The sequence below is a fragment of the Panthera tigris genome, chromosome D1, assembly GCF_018350195.1.
Source record: "Panthera tigris isolate Pti1 chromosome D1, P.tigris_Pti1_mat1.1, whole genome shotgun sequence".
Taxonomy (NCBI): Eukaryota; Metazoa; Chordata; class Mammalia; order Carnivora; family Felidae; genus Panthera; species Panthera tigris.
This window is the reverse complement of record NC_056669.1, coordinates 20,394,520-20,411,339: the sequence shown is the minus strand read 5'-3', so window position 1 is coordinate 20,411,339 and position 16,820 is coordinate 20,394,520. Positions and strand designations below refer to the sequence as shown.

Here is a 16,820-nt window from a genome sequence, read left to right as displayed (position 1 = left end):
CCGTGATGTGCCTATCGCTGTATTTCTTTATCTAGATGAGATAAAAAGCAGGGTTGAGCAACCAGAGCCTCAACAAAGTATGTACAAAGGATGCAGAAAGAAGGCCTTTATGCCATCGAACCAACAAAATGTATCGGGGCTCCGACGGAAAAGCCACGGATTTCTTCATCCCTCTCATCTTCCACCGCTGACCTGATTAGCTGAGGCACAGCCACGTCGCGCGGATGATTCTGGACTGTATTATCTGAATTGGAAATCCAGACACGTGGTGTCTGGAAAACAGAGGAGAGTATTTGACACCGGGACTCTTTTTAGAAGGGGACCGCGGCTGTTGCCGGTGCCACAGGGGGTGGCCAGCCACTGCCTGACGGCTCTTTGCTGCAGCCCGAAGCGTCTCCACCCTGTCTCCCCCCTCTCCCATCTGAAGGCCCGCGTTTGATTTTCAGTTCTTGCACCCCCGGATGGAAGCTCTGCCATCTCCTCGGAGAGGAGGAAGATTCCGCAGGCCCTGAAGTCACAGCGCCAGAACTCACAGACCATCCCCTTACCCCCCACAAGATACCCCAAAAGCTGTATCTTCCTTCGCACCAGGTACGGCAGCCCCCTGGCGCATCACCACACCAACATGGGCTACAGAGGAGAGAATCCCAAGAGGGCAAAAGCTCCAGAAAGAGCCCTCAGGCTGTAGCAAGCTCTTGTACGCACCGCAACCCGGCAACCACGTCGGGCTCTCAGGCCAGCTTGGTTCGGTATCTGAACACCTGCTCCAGGGCCCAGAGGCTCGCACACCGAGGTCAGGAAGGAAATTCCCCCCTGGCAGCTTAGCCATTCAGACGCCTTAATGGAAAACAGCGTTACCCTAGAAGCAATTATCAGTGACCAACCTAGCAACTGGTTGGATAGAGAGTACTCGAGAGAAACTAACCACACAGGGCCAAATCCCACCTGCTCATCTGCCCCAAGATCACCTCTGTCTCCTGCCTGACACATCACGGGGGCCCCCTGAGCACGTAACCGCCATGGAAACTCTTAAAATGCCAACTCCCACAGAGGGCCTTGGCCAGGGTGAAGCAGCCCGGGGGGCTCCATCTCCACCTCTGTTTCCACAAATGGTTCGAATCTGGAAGCCGCGTCTACAGCCAAAGGCTGGCTGCTTCTCACGGACCGGTTTGCCACGCCGGTCAGCACGGGCCTCGCCCACGGCGGCGCTTGCCCATGACCGCTACAGCATTCTCCTCAGAGGCCGTCCCGTCCTCCTGACCTCATTCCTCCCTTCTCTTATACTCTCCCCCGCATGTGTTTGCTTCCTCAAACACTCCAGAGCCAACGATGTCCAGGCCCTGGAGACACGGTACAGCGTGGCTGTGAAGAACTCAGGCTCTAGAATCAGAAGAACATGGTTCAAATCTCCCCCCTTGCTTCTGTTAGACCTGGAGCAAGTTAATCTCTGAACTTCAGGCTCCTCGGCCGTAAAACCCACCTGGGGGCTTTCTTGCGAGGATTAATTGTGATTTTGCATTTAAGACGCTTAGCAGAAAACCTGGCACAAAGTTAAGACACAGTCCCCGCCCCCAAGGATTTATGGGTCTGGTAGAGGTTTTCACTGGTTTATATCTGGCACTGATTCCTTACTTAATCTGCTGACAAAGCACAGGTCTCCTCTGCATTTGTGTTTATTGTCTTTGTGTTAAGGAAAGAACGAGGTTTCCCTCTCCCACACTCCCTGGGCTTCTCATACACGGCAGGGTGTGCACAGGGGTTTGGATGCACACATCAACCCGCTCCCCTGGAAATGGGGCTGAAACCGGAAGCAAGACTCTCTCCAAAGCTCAGAGGAAAGGGCTGAAGAATCAAGATAAATATACCAATGACACCATTACCTGCCAACCCACACACCAGCTAGGCTGGCACCACCAGAGGGACAACCAGACCTACCAGGCCGGGCAGAATCAGTGAGAGGTACCACTTGAAGTCACATGTATAGCACAGCAGAAACCCCGAGGCTCCAAGCTGAAAGGTCTCTAAGCAGGGTGCGGACGTTGCACAGAAGAGGGGACAGAACGCCCAGCCGGCCAGCCGAGGGAAAGTGGCGGCACAAATAATGACAAGGAGGGCACCCTGGGGAGAGAGCAGCAGAGAAATGCTTCTGTGTCCCCTGGAAAGACAGCCTACAGTCAGCCATCCACACCTACTCATTTGCCCCTTGTCCCTCCAGAAAAGGAGGACAGGATGCCATTCTGCCAGATGTGGCTCTAATTTCTTACTTTTACGGTAATCCAGCAGGTCCGAGAATTATGAACAATCTCTACAACCAGCTATGGCCAGGGTGTTCAGGGAGGCATGCAGGCGCTAATTCCAAGAGCTTGCCCCATCAACTTCGGACTACATTTTTCAGGGAGCTCAGAAGGGGACATGGCCAGCAAAAAAAAAAAAAAAAAAAAAAAGCGCCATCTTCCCTTAAACGGTGGTGGCTAAGACCATTTCCAGTCAGACCACTGGAAAAACAGTGCAAGGCTCGGCCTCTACCTCCCCACTGGGTTTCTCTCCCCCCTCCCCCCCCGCCCCGAGTAGCAAGAAATAGTTGCCTCAAATACCACTCTGCACACCTCTCCCTGGTTCCAGAACCTACAGCGTCTCCCACGGAGGTGAATCTTCTTTGTATATAAAACACAATGTCCATGGGATCTCAGTACATGTTTGTTGACTGACTGATAAACTGAAATTCAACCTCTTCCGCATAAAGCAAGTCTGCCAGCCCATCAGTTCACCACTTCATTTTCCACATCCCTCATCGAGACCACTCTCTTGGTCGTCCATTCCTGCTGTCAACACCCCCAAACTGCTCTCACCAACAAGCATCTGGTTCCTATTCAAAACTGCTCTCCACAGTAAGCAGATGTGTGGCCGCCTGGGACTGGGGGGATGAGGAATAGGAGGACTGAGGGTGGTACGTATAGGGTACGGGTTTCTTTCCGGGGTCACGAAAATGTTCTAAAATGGACTGTGGTGCCTATGTATGAATATGCTAAAAACCACCGAAACGTATACTTTATAAATGAGTGAATGGTATGGTATGTAAATTACATCTCCATAAAGCTGTCACAGGAAAAAAAAACCTCAGCTCTGAAGTCATCCCCTCCAGGAAACTCTCCCTGACTCATGAATAAAGATAATTCCATTCCAAACAGCAGAGACAGAAAGAATCATTCATTCACTCATTTTTAATTTATTCATCAACGAACACGCATGGGTCACCATACAAGGCCAAGTGCGGTGCTAGACGGCAAAGATACAAAGGGGAACCAGACAAAACTGGACGTGGGTTATTTCAGTACTGTCCTCCAACGTGCTTTTCCACGCTAACTTTACCAATTTCTCCACTTCTTTCTTCCTAGGGTTAAAGGAGAAAAAAACAGCTCTCCTGATCTCTATGTTCGACTTTGCGCAGTTAAAATCCACAGCCCCGCTGCCTTCCACCGCAGCAGATGCCATCACAGGCCTTTGAAAGGTGCTTTTCTCTACTGTGCAGAGGGAGATTCCGAGGTAGAAGGTGGAAAGAAAGGATACCACGCTGGGCCCGGTATGCTAATCCCCCCTAAGCCAGGCCAGGGAGGGCAGAGTAATTTTCCAACCATCGTTTCCAAATCCCATAATGTGTGAGGAGTCCCAGGTGCTGCTCCAGGACACTTGAGTCCCTAAGCTCACACTTTCAAGCATACATCTGCTCCATGGGAGATCCTCACTGAATACGGACAATAACCCTCCGCCCAGGCGTTCGGAAAACGTTTCCACGTGTATTACTCCTGAGACACATGCCCCCTTCCGTGGATGGAGAAGGTGAGACACACAGCGGTGAATGAAGTGGGGTGTCCAAGGTCCCACACTCACTACATTACGGAACTTACACGTAAACTGAAGTCTCCTGACTTCGCGTCCAATAGTCTCTCTGCTCTACTGTTTCCAAATGCCAAATCCTTCTCAGGGAATCCTGCTGGGCATCTCCAAGCACCTATTCACTCGAATGCTTCTTTTCTCCCCAAGAAGCCTTCCGCTTCTAAGGCCTACACGTGATGGGGTTTTTGTCTTTGCCAAGATCCAGAGATGCCAACAGGAGGCAGTGTAATAGTGGCTAGAAGTAGAGACTGGAGTGACACCAATGTGAGTTTGAATCCGAAGTCTGCCTTTTTCTACACATTTACACATCTTCTTCTAATCCATCAAGCCATCATTTAAAAGGTCTGCCTTCCTCTACACCTAGAAGGTGGAAATCCTTACTGATTTTTAAAAGTATGGAAGATTGGGGCGCCTGGGTGGCTCAGTCGGTTGGGCGGCCGACTTCGGCTCAGGTCATGATCTCGCGGTCCGTGAGTTCGAGCCCCGCGTCGGGCTCTGTGCTGACAGCTCAGAGCCTGAAGCCTGTTTCAGATTCTGTGTCTCCCTCTCTCTGACCCTCCCCCGTTCATGCTCTCTCCCTATCTCAAAAATAAATAAAACGTTAAAAAAAAAAAATTTTTTTTTTAAAGTATGGAAGATAACACTGCATCCTTAGACAACTCTCAAAACCAAAAAAGCCTTCCGTAATTTTAACCACCCACCCCCATCCTCACCCTGGCCAGCAACGCAAGACTCTTTCCCCCATATTTTGTCCCCCATATATGTGGCAAAATCCCAAGGTCAAAACAGGGTCTCTATTAGGGTCTCTCACATTCGAGGGGAAAAAGCTGACAAAAGGTGATGAACTATTTTCATTCAAGATTAGCTCCTGGCTGACTCAGTGGGTAGAGCATTCATTCACTGGGCTTTTGATCATGAGTTGGGGTCATGAACTCAAGCCCTACATTGGGCACAGAAATTACTTTAAAAAAAAAAAGGGGGGGGGGGCGCCTGGGTGGCTCAGTCGGTTGAGCATCCGACTTCGGCTCAGGTCATGATCGCGCGGTCCGTGAGTTCGAGCCCCGCATCGGGCTCTGTGCTGACAGCTCAGAGCCTGGAGCCTGTTTCGGATTCTGTGTCTCCCTCTCTCTCTGACCCTCCCCCATTCATGCTCTGTCTCTCTCTGTCTCAAAAATAAATAAATGTTAAAAAATATAAATATATTAAAAAAAAAAAGATTAGTTCCCATAAAGTTTGCCCCTCTTCCCTCTACTCTATGGAAAAGTCAGCAGGATGAGGTACCAGACAGAATTGTTCTGGTCAGGTCCACAAAAAGCCCCGGGACAAAACTCTACATATTGAAAGGATAACCGGGCACCCGGGTGGCCCAGTAAGTTAAACTGACTTAGGCTCAGGTCATAACCTCATGGTTCATGGGTTCAAGCCCGCTTAGGGCTCCCTGCTGGTGCTGGCAGGGCAGAGCCTGCTTAGGGTTCTCTCTCCCTCTCTCTTTGACCCTCCCCCCACGCATGCTCTCTCTCAAGATAAATATATAAGACTTAAAAAAAAAAGAGAGAGAGAGAGAAAGAGGGCCACCTGGGTGTCTCAGCTGGTTGAGTGTCCAACTTCGGCTCAGATCATGATCTCGAGGTTCTTGAGTTCAAACCTCGCGTCAGGCTCTGTGCTGACAACTCAAGAGCCTGGAGCCTGCTTCAGATTCTGTGCCTCCCCCCTCTCTGCCCCTCCCCTTCTTGCACTCTGTCTCTCAATCTCTCTCTAAAATATAGATTACAAAAAAAAAAAAAAATTACGACAGATTCTTCCAAATGAGCCAGCCCGGTGCCCCCACCCTGCTTCCTTTGCCTTTGTCCATACTGTTCCCCTTTCCTGATCTCATGCCCCTGACCTCGTACTTTCCATAACAGTTTGAGACTCTCCCTTCCATAAATCTTTGTCTTCCAATGGTTCCATCTCAACAGGAGAGAAATGCCTAGGTCTTAATTGCTGATCCAAGTTTCCACCCATCCTCCTTCTCAAAGTCCACATCCCCTCTTTCTACTCAGCCCTTCCTCCCCCTTCCAGGGCCCCATCAACATCAGTTGGTACCAGACTGAGCTCAGAACATTCAATAAATCCTTACTGAGGTGAATGAAATTGACTAAGCCAGGAGGAGAAGTCCTGGGGAAGGTGGCCAATTCTTCAGCTGCCCCACTCAAGGGCACAAACAGGGCACTTGGGGCTCTCAAAGCCGCCAGCTCTTGATTTCGGCTTAGGTCACGATCTCACCATCTCACCGTCGGTGGGATCGAGCCCCACTTCTGGCTCTGTGCTGAAAGCATCTGTGCTTGGGATTCTCTCCTTCTCTGCGCCTCCCCTGCTCATGCTACCTCTCTCTCAAAATAAAACACTATAAAAGAGAGAGAGACAGGGCCCTAGAGTCTAAACGTGAGTAGAGTCCATGGTATCAATGAGCCAGTGAGGACATGCTCCCCTCGCACATGCTCCACCAGGCAATGGCCTGGGCTCCAACACACCTCCTAGCCAAGGCTGTATCCAGCAGCCCTATGGTCTTCCACACCCAGTGCTAGAAAAGGGGAACCTGTCCCACTACTGGGATGCCACACTAACCCAGGCAAGAAGTAGCTAGCACAAGCCAGAGTGCTGGAGAGCAGCTCGAGACCCCTGAAGACTGTCTGCACTGGGAAATGTATCTCACTCAACAGGAATCTGCCTGCTCGTCCTCTACCCTTGTGGGCCAGGCCACGCAAAGGTGGTGTGGCCAAAATAAAGTAATAAAAATGGAAATGGAGTTCAGAAACACAGGTGTAAGTGGAGGCACCACTGAACCTCTCTCACCTTCTGCTACCTCCATGTGTGAAACGGGAATAAGAGTAGGACCTAACTCAGAGTTTTTGTGAGGATTCAGCTTGGCGATACACGGTGCTTACCATAACGACCTGCATGCACATGGTAAGGGCTCAACAGATGTTGGCTGCCACGGGTTTTATTCACTTTGCTATGCGGATGGAATGAGATGGAACGCGGCTGGAAGCCCCAAGGAGATGTGGGACACAGGAGAAAAGTCGCAGGCCCCCAGCCCCGGCTGGGGGTGGGTGGCGACACGCGTGGAAGCGGAAGGACCACCAGCCCCCCCGAGAGGGGCGCAGCAGTGCCCGGGGCCCACTCTGGCGAGTCCCCCCCCCCCCCCCACGCGCCTCCGCGAGGCTTCGACCCCGGACGCCCCGGGGAAGGGGAGGAGGAGGAGGGGAGAGGGCGGCAGGCAGGGGGAGCCGCAGGGACGTACCTGCTTTCACTGCACTCCTTCCGCTCCCTCACCCTGAGCCACTTGCGGAGGAGGAAGCGCTTTCGGCGCGGGGAAGCGCTGGGTGTGGAGCAGTTGGACCACGGGGTGTCCTCGTCGCTGGAGGGCGTGATCTCGATGGACGGCAGCTGCAGGAACTCCTTGCCGGGGGCCAAGACGCCGGGCAGGTCCCGGGCCAGCCCGGCCTCCAGGCTCTGCTCCTGCACGTTCTTCATGCGGCGCATCTTGAAGCGCCGGCGGCGGAGCGTGGGGGTCGACGAGCTGGACCAGAGCGGGCTGCCCTCGGGCGCGCCCTGCGGCTCGGGCACCTGCAGGGCGGGCGGCTGCAGGTTCTCCAGCATGTTGGCCGCCGGCATGGGGGCCCGCGGCGTCCGCGCTCGCTCGGCGCCCTCCGCCAGCCGCCTCGCCGCCCGCCCCCGGCCGCGGCGCGCTGGGCCGGCTCTCGGGTGGGAAAGGCTCGCCGCTCGAGCCGCGCGGAGGGCAAGTTCCTCTCCCGGAGCGCCGCGAGGCAGGCGCGCGGCCGCCGGGGCCGAACTTTCCCGTGCGCGCTCCCCCGGCCGTCGGCGCCGGCCCGCCCCGTCCGCCCTCCGCCGCCACCCGGCCGCCCTCCTGGGGCTCCCGCGGCGCGCCCGCTTGTTTTTCTTCCGCGCTCTCCCCGGCCTGCTTGCGTCTTCGCCTTAGCGGGACTCGGCGGCGCGGGGCCCCAGGGGGGCGGCTCGGCAAACTCTCAGCGGCTCGCGATCGGCCGACCGGGCTGGGGAGCCGGCGTGGCGCTGCAGGGAGGCGGAGAGCAGGAGGGAGAAGGGGAGAGAGGGAGAGAGAGAGAGAGAGAGAGAGGAAGCGAGACACTAGATAAAAACAAAAAAGGAGGAGGGGGGGCGAGGGGGGACTAGGAGGGAGGGGAGGGGAGGGGAGGGGAGGTCATTTCTGTCCAGAAAGGGCATGCACAGCCAGCGACGGCTAGGGTAACTGTACCCGGAATCCCTTGGGGAGGGACTCTACCTCCGAGTAAAGGCTGCTCCAATCAGCCTAATGAAACAGGATCACAAACCAAACTTTCTCAAAGCAATGATTGGCCGGGCAACTCTCATCAGTCTAACGCCCAGCTTTTTCTTTGGGGGAAGGGGGGGGAGGGGAAAAGGGGAACGGAGGAATCCGGGAATTCAGTCCTCACTCTCCAAGGCCACCCAAGACATAGGGTTGAGGGAAAAGGAGGGCGCTTTTCCGCTGGATGTCTTCTAAAAAAAGTGCTTTCTTTGAATTATTTGGGGGTGCAGGTAGGTGCACAGGAAAGCTGGGTGACAAAGGGTGACAGCAAGGTTCCCAGAGGCTGCTTCCAAAACGACAAGCTGAGAAGAGAGAACATTTCTCCTGTGGAGTAAGCTGAGGACAGCAGACACGACATACCAAAGAAGCACAGACAATAGGATGTGAGAGACATAGGACACACAGGACCAGTAAGGAAGAGGGACTGATCCCTCTAGATCTTGAGCGACCCTGTCCATACCATAGCCCCACCCCTAGCGCAAAAATCAAGTTAAAGGAGGGTGAGCACCCAGAAGGCAAAGCATTCAGCAAGGCCCCTGGGAGTTGCGTTCCTGGAGGACGTTTCAGTTCTGCTTCAACCTGCAAGGGGCATGGACTGGGTCACAAAAAGTCTAGGATATCCCCAGGTCATGGAACCTAAGAAAGTGAATCAGCCCTGATAGTGTCTGAAGATACGCTGACCCATTCACTCCCTAGACCCGGGTACCTACAGCCCTAAGACACTGGCCCTAAAGCTGATCCACTTTATTGGGGCACTCAGTAAACCAGCCCAGCTTCAACAACAGAGGCTTGTATGGTCCATTCTCCCTTCCAGCCCAGCACATATGCCTCTCCACTATTGGCCTCTCTGCAAAGTAGAGACAGTAGCTTTCAAATAGACCAAAAGGAGCACAGACGAATGCACTGTTAAATCCACAAAGCGATTCACCTATTCTCCGCCCCTGTCTATGAGTCCAAGATCCAGTGAGGAGCGGACACCCAGCTTCCCTACCAGGGTGAAGGTCTCGGGAACATTGCATGAGTGTCCCAAAGCTGAGGCAAAATCACATTCCCAAAGACTACAAGAACTCACCGCAAGAAAACACACCCCTGCAGTTCAGCAAGACACCAAGCATGGTCTGACAACTGGCCACAGGTCCATGATGCCCGGGAATGACCCATGGACGGGAGCTCACGGCATCCAGACACCGCACCAGCTCTAAGAGGCCAGGAAACTGAGGGAAGTAAGTTTTCCCCCCGGGCCAAAAAGCCAAGGCCAGGCCCACCTGTAAATGATGACTCCCCGGAACATCAGCTCGTCTTATTTCGGACTCCCCACATCCGGTCACTGGCTCACTCAAAGGTGGTTTGGTAGCACTCTATTTTAACTCCCGGACGTGGCATAGAAAGGAGAAACCCCCTCCCTCAGGTGTCAAGCCTGGCAAGGAACAAACACTTCCTCTGGCTCCAGGATTGCTGAGGAGTCTGGACAGCAACTTCAAACTTGGGGATCCGGAGTTCAGCCAAGGCGCCAGAGTTGCTCACTGCCTTGGACTTCCTCCAAGGACAAGTGCTTTGCAGGGGATCTGATAACTTCCCACTGCAAGGAACCTGCCTGTTGAGGGGCCTGCTGAAGTAAGAGACTGGGGTCTCAGGGAGGGAAGAAGGTAGAACACCACCCCTCACTTGGAAGCCAAACAAAACAAAACAAGGAAGCAAACAAAAACAGGAGGGATGGGTCTAAAGGATTTGATGGGTACCTGGCGGGGAGAGAGACTCACAAGGAGAGCAGGCTCCTTGCAGTTTATCAGGAGCATTCTAAATTTAAATGGATGCCTCTTAAAAGGCATTAAAGTCACCAAGCTCCCTCTTCCCACACACTGCAGCCACTTTTCCCACCCACGACAGATTCTGGGCCTAAAATCTAAAATCCTAGGAGATTTGATTTAAGCCTGGGCACAGCAGTGGTTGAGAAGGATCATTTACATTTGTCACATGGCCTGAGGGAAAACCTCCTTCAAACTAAAACTGAAATGGTTGCCCTTGGCTCAGAAGCAGATACCCTGAGTCCCTCGAGTCCCTAGCCCTGTCCTTGCTTATCTCCACCCGGTAGTCCCTTCCCCACTTCTTTCCTTGAAGTCATAACCTTGTCATCCACTAAAACCCTGTTCAAAACACATCCTCCGCCCCCCCCCCCCGTAACCCCGCCCCTCGCCCTCTGTTTCTGTTTACTTTTTCCTATGGCCCTATTGAGTAAGATGATAAATAGGGAACTGCTTTGAGAAACAAAATCTCCTTCAAAGGCGAGCCATCATTACTGTTAAGACTACTGGCATGTTGAGGGAAGAACCAAGTGTCTCCGCCCTTTGAGTCTCTTCAGCATCCTGTGTCTTTTGTCGTATAGTAACCCTCACACTTTTGTAAAGGACTTTCATGCGTAATATTTGATCTTCCCAGCGACCTAGGAGCGAGGTAGAACTTTATTCAAGGTCACAGATAAGTAACAATAACAACAATCAAAGAGAAAGCCAGAACTTGGACCCAGGTCTTCTCAAGCCCATTAGAGGCCACCGGAATCTCACCAACTGCATCAACTCTGGCAAGCAGCTCTGTGTGGCACCAGAATTTTACCAGCCCTGATGTTAGCTGGGTATATCACGGAGCTCTATGCTGCGCTTCAACTCCCTCAGGGCGTCAGGACCAGAGTTTCCACCCAGAGCTCCAGAACCTGAGCCCCTGCTCTCCTCTGCAGGCCTCCCCTCACCACCTCTCTCCCATATTTGGCTCTCAGCAGACTCTCTGGCACTCTGGCCTCCCAGACAGGTGCCGGCCAGAACAACCTGGCCTCCCTTCCCCCACCAGCAGCCAGGCCTCTGACTTTAAATGAAAGGAGCTCATATTACCAAGCAACTGTTGTTTATGTTCAGCTGCTCAGGCTCCCTTCTCCTGCAGCCACAGGACACCCAACAGCTGTCTATTACTTCTGGAGGCCCACTAACTATAGTCCGTTCTTCGGCCAAAACGTCAGGAGAGAACCTAAGCGAAAAATACTAGCTGTGAGGCTAGATTTCTCCTGGGTGCACATCCAAGTGAGTGTGGGGTAGAAGGGGCAGGCGCAGGGCGCCCACAGACGCACCGTCCCGCCTGCCCCCCCGGGGATGCCAGGGATAGGCAACTCACAGGCGGGAGGCAGGAGCGTCCCCTCCAGTAATGCCACCACAAGCCAGACGGTCCCCATCCTCAAGGCCGGGAAGTGGAGTCTGTCTCCTACACAACATGAGAACAACCAAACCCAAGGGCTGGCCCACATCACAAGGGAAAGAAGCAAGAAGCAAGCAACAGGTATACGTGAAGTAGACCCTGTTAATACCAGAGAAGCTGGAAATCTGACAGAAATGTCAAGGATGCTGTGGCGCAGGGTTATTATCTATCTCCGAATACAAAGTGCGGGACGGCAGACCTTACTCTCCGGCTCTCCTTCTGTGGCTGAGCAAGAGGGACTGAGGCTCTCAGTGCGGGAGATTCGGGCTGGATGATAAACATCTACTGACAGTGAATCCAGTTAGGGACTGGAATGTATGAGCAAGGATAGAGAGAATGGCTTTCTCTGAACATCGTTAAAGGTAACTGGAGCTTAGTTAGAGGCAGTGGCAGGAAAGAGAGGGTCCCCACCCCACCATCTGGATCTGTGAGCCCCCAGATTCTCTCTGTTTAAAAAAAAAAAGCAGTTCAGGGACGCCTGGGTAGCTCAGTCGGTTAGCGTTGGATTTCAGCTCAGGTCATGATCTCAGGACTCGTGGGTTCGAGCCCCACGTCGGGCTCTGTGCTGACAGTTCAGAGCCTGGAGCCTGCTTCAGATCCTGTCTCCCTCTCCCTCTCTCTGCCCCTCCCCCGCGCACACGCACGCATGTGTGCTCTCTCTCTCTCTCAAAAATAAACATTAAAAAAAATAAAAACATTATAATTATGCCTAAAACAAAGTCCATTTGAAGTGATGCATTTCTGAACCCAGACATTTTATTACTGAATACTAAACACCTCCCCGAAACCTACAAACAGCATTGCATGGTGAAATGTATCAGGGACTAATCGCTAGGGTGGTGATAGGACAAGGAGCCTGGAATGGGGAGACGGGAGCAAGAATTGGAAAGAACGGGCTTCAACCACTCCTGGTATATGGGTCTGTTCCCTTCCCCAATCCCTACCTCATTTCCTCTGTGCAGAAGCTAGCTACTGGAGAAGTCAGAAGAAACCACACGGGATCTGTGTGGTCAGAGGAGGGCAGAGCGTGCGGGCTGAACACAATCTAAATAAAACCACAGTTGGCCAGCCACCACGTCCAGCATCTCCTTCTGCGGAAAAGAAAGAAAATGCCACGAGACTTGTATGGAGTCTCAGTTCCTGAGGACAGGGTGCTGGCGAGGCCTCTCAGCCATGAGGAATGCATAAGCTTGGCAGAGCCCTTCCGCTAGCCTTTGGCAGGGGCCAGGGTGAACAATGACGTCACCTCGGGAGGCCTGTCGCCAGATAAGCCTCCCTAGTTTAATTGCTCATCAAAAGGCTTAGGGGTCAAAGAAGAATGGTTTGCACAACGGTTGGCTGCCTGTGTTCTTGAAACTGGGATACCAAGGCACACACAGACATCATCTCTTGTCCTCTAAGGCTTTCAAGGGCGGTCTTTGTGCAAACCAAGGCCGGAAGAGACTTCCTGACGTCACCCTGTCTCCTTGCTGTCCTTGCAGGTGGCATGCTCTGGGCCTTCCACCGCTTTCCTTGGAAGTGCCAAATGCGACTGGCAATATAACCTAATGATTAGGTGCACAGGCCCCAGGGATGCTATCTGAGCTTTAGGCCCCTTTCCACCATTTCACAGCTGTTTGCTTTGGGGGCACGTTATTTAATTTCTCCGTCTCGGCTTCCTCACCTGTAAAATCAAGGCAATTAATCCCATCTCTCTCCTGGGTTGTCGTGAGCATCAAACAGAACAAGGCACTTAGAAAAGTGCTTGGCACATAGTAAGCAGTCTATAAATGTTAGCGCTTTTTATGCTGAATTAAGTCCCTTTATAACACCCTTGTTAGGAAGCATGACTATTCGTGCTTTCAACTCAGTTTAACTCTGTAAGTATTTAAGCCAGAGAGCTGTGTGAGGTTCCTTACTAAGTGCTAGGAATACAGCAAGACAAATAAGACACGGTTTGTGCACGGGGCACCCCGTAGAGCAAGGCAGAATAAATTAAGTGCAAAACATAAGTGCAAACAAAGTATGAGTCGAAAGATTGATAAATTTTAACTAGAAGGAAAAAGGTGATCTGGGCAGGCTCCGTGGAGGAATTGGTATTTAAGACAAAGTATGGGGGCCCCTGGGTGGCTCAGTCGGTTGGACGGCTGACGTCAGCTGAGGTCATGATCTCCCAGTCTGTGAGTTCGAGCCCCGCGTCGGGCTATGTGCTGACGGCTCAGAGCCTGGAGCCTGCTTCCGATTCTGTGTCTCCCTCCTTCTCTGCCCCTTCCCTGCTTGTTCTCTGTCTCTCTCACTCTCTCAAAAATAATAAACATTAAAAAAAATTTTTTAAAAGACAAAGTATGAATTTCAATAGAAAAGAAGAATGGGCCATTGTGGAATAAAGCAAAGGTTGTAGTAAAGGCACTGAGGAGTAAAAACTCATGAAGGGTTTTGAAAATAGGCAGAGATAAGTCAGGGCATACAGAAGGACATAAAGGAAAGGATAAATAACAATCAAAATGGTAAGTGTTCAAAGTTTAGATTTTATTCTTTTTCTTCTTCTTTTAAAGGTTTTTTTTTGAATTGATTTATTTAAAAAAATTTTTTTTAATGTTTATTTTTGAGAGAGAGAGACAGAGTGTGAGCACGTGAGGGGCAGAGAGAGAGGAAAACACAGAATCCGAAGCAGGCTCCAGGCTCCGAGCTGTCAGCACAGAGCCCGACGCGGGGCTGGAACCCACAAACTGTGAGATCGTGACCTGGACGCTCAACCAACTGAGCCACTCAGGCACCCCTAAAACTAATTTATTTTTAATTTACATCCAAGTTAGTTAGCATATAGTGCAATAATGATTTCATGTAGATTTTATTCTTTAAACACAGGGATGCTATTCAAGTTTTTGGGGGGGCAGGGAGGGAGTGATTCTATCAATCTGTATTTGAGGAACATCGATTCTAGTGACTGCGAAATATGTACTGGAGGAGCGAAACATTGGATACACAGAGACCAATTTGGAGACTATTATTCTAAACATTCCATATTTTGGAATGTCAACAAAACGCACGGCAAACAGTTCGGGTAAAAGATGGAGAAGATCTGAAATAGGACAGGAGAAAAACCTAGAATAAGAGGTGAGCAAGCAAGAAAAGCCCTATGAAGATCTATTCAGAGATGTAGATTGGAAGAAAACCAAGAATGAGGGATGATTCGGAAGTCAGGGAGGAAAGGAGCCAACATTTATTGAATGCCTACTGCAAGCCAGGCACTGGGCTAAGTGTTCACAAAATTCCATTTAACCCTCCCACCCACTCTGAGAAATAGATATCAAAACTCCATTTTAGGATGATAGGAGATTTTATTTTATTTTGAATATTTATTTATTTGTTTTCAAAGAAAATTAATTTTAAAAATATTTATCTACTTATTTTGAGAGACAGAGAGAGAGAGGACATGAGAGTGAGTTGGGGAGGGGTTTGAGCGATATGGAGAGAGAGAGAAATCCCAAGCAGGATCCACACTGTCAGCACAAAGCCCGATGTGGGGCTAGATCTCACCAACCATGAGATCATGACCTGAGCCGGAATCAAGAGTCTAATGCTTAAACCGACCGAGCCACCCAGGTGCCCTGTGACAAGAGATGTTAAAAGGTGACTTACCCAAACTAGCAAGTGGTAGGTGGGCACACATTTAAACTAGGGTTTGGCGGGGGTGCCTGGGTGGCTCAGTCAGTTGGGTGTCCTGTTAGTTTTGGCTCAGGTCGTGATCTCATGGTTTTGTGGGTTCCAGCCCCGCATCAGGCTCTGTGCTGGCAGCATGGAGCCTGCTTGGGATTCTCTCTCCCTCTGCCCCTCCCCCACTCTGTCTTTCTTTCTCTCTCTCTCTCTCTCTCTCTCTCTCTCAAATACTTTTTTTTTTAATTAAAAAAATATGTTTTTTAACTAGGGTCTTGGGGAGCCTGGGTGGCTCAATCAGTTAAGTGTCCGACTCCTGATTTCGGCTCAGGTCATGATCTCACCGTTCCGAGTTCAAGTCCTGCCTCTCTCTGTCTCAGAATAAATAAATAAAACTCAAAAATATGTAAACTAGGGTCTCTCTACTTTAAAACCCATGCTTTTTCAATTACATCACATTTCAGAAAGATAAACAATACCAAACACCATAATGAAGTCAGGCAGGAGGAAGACCGAGATAATTCCATTAGGTTTTGTAATTCGGTCATTGGTGGCCTTCAAGAGAATAACAGCAGTGGAGTGGCAAGAGAAGAAATGCTATTGATAGAAGTTCAAGAACAAATGGAATAAATGGAGGCTGCAAGGTTATAACACTTATTCCAGAAATTAAGCAGTGAAAAGAGTGGGTGCCTTCTATTCATTTAAGTTTATTTATTTTGAGAGAGAGGGAGAGACAGTGCATGTGTGAGCAGGGGAGGAGCAGAGAGAGAGAAGGAAAGAAAGAGTCCCAAGCAGGCTCTGTGCTGTTAGCACAGAGCCCAACATGGGGCTCAGTTTCAGGAACCATGAAATCATGTGAGCCGAAATCAAGAGTCAGATGGTTAACCCCCTGAGCCACCCAGGCGCCCCAACGTCTAGTCATTTTTAAAATAGCCACTGGGGGGCGCCTGGATGGTTTGTCAGTGGAATATCTGACTTCGGCTCAGGTCATGATCTCCCCATCCATGGATTTGAGCCCCGAGTGGGGTTCTGCACTGACAGCCAGGAGCCTGGGGCCTGCTTCGGGTTCTGTGTCTTTCTCTCTCTCTGCCTCTCCCCAGCTCACGCTCTGTCTCTCTCTCTCTCTCAAAAATAGGTAAACGTTTAAAAAAAATTTAGCCATTGAGCATCTTCTGTGTTAAACACTCTTCAAGGACCTACAGCTGGATTGTGAAAAGTAGTGTGTGTGTGTGTGTGTGTGTGTGTGTGTGTGTGTGTGTGTGTGATAGAGAGAGAGAGAGAGAGAGAGAGAGAGAGAGAGAGAGGAGGGAAGGAGGGAAAGCAAGGGAGAGGGAGGAGAAAAGGGGTGGGAGGCATTTAGGTCATAGGGATAATGAGTTTTTTTTCCTTTTGTGTGTTTGTATTTTATCACTGGTAGAAGTTACATTTCAGAGGAACAAAACGTGCCTATATGATTATGCCACTTAAAATGGAGTTCTGCCTGGATCTGCTAAGAAAATTGAAGCTTGGTCCAGTATCTGGTAATCTAGCAAATCAATCAAAAAGTGTTTTTTATGCCCAGACTCTAAGCATACCATAATACTGGGTACTGTGATGGGTTTCTGAAAAGTTTCTGTGAAACTATTCATTTATTCCTAAAAATAATTTTTGAATGCCTATCAAAGGTGACCCTGGCCTCAGTTGCTTCAAACCTTGGGAGGGA

At 50.8% G+C, this 16,820-nt stretch overlaps 1 protein-coding gene across 7 annotated transcripts in view; it reads right to left on the bottom strand.

Annotated features, from left to right (window-relative positions):
- GRAMD1B (GRAM domain containing 1B) overlaps positions 1–16,820 on the bottom strand; it is a 241,443-nt gene that overhangs the window by 161,835 nt on the left and 62,788 nt on the right. For 2 of the 7 annotated variants that reach the window (XM_007091198.3, XM_042958017.1), the window contains exon 1: positions 7,178–7,566. The exons of 1 other annotated variant lie outside the window; for it this stretch is intronic. In XM_007091198.3, coding sequence (XP_007091260.2) covers positions 7,178–7,551 — 374 coding nt within the window. In that variant the 5' untranslated portion in view covers positions 7,552–7,566. Of the gene's footprint in view, positions 1–2,594; positions 4,255–7,177; positions 8,022–16,820 lie in introns of those variants that run through there. 4 more of the 7 variants (XM_042958021.1, XM_042958022.1, XM_042958023.1 and 1 more) reach the window with 4 other exon arrangements.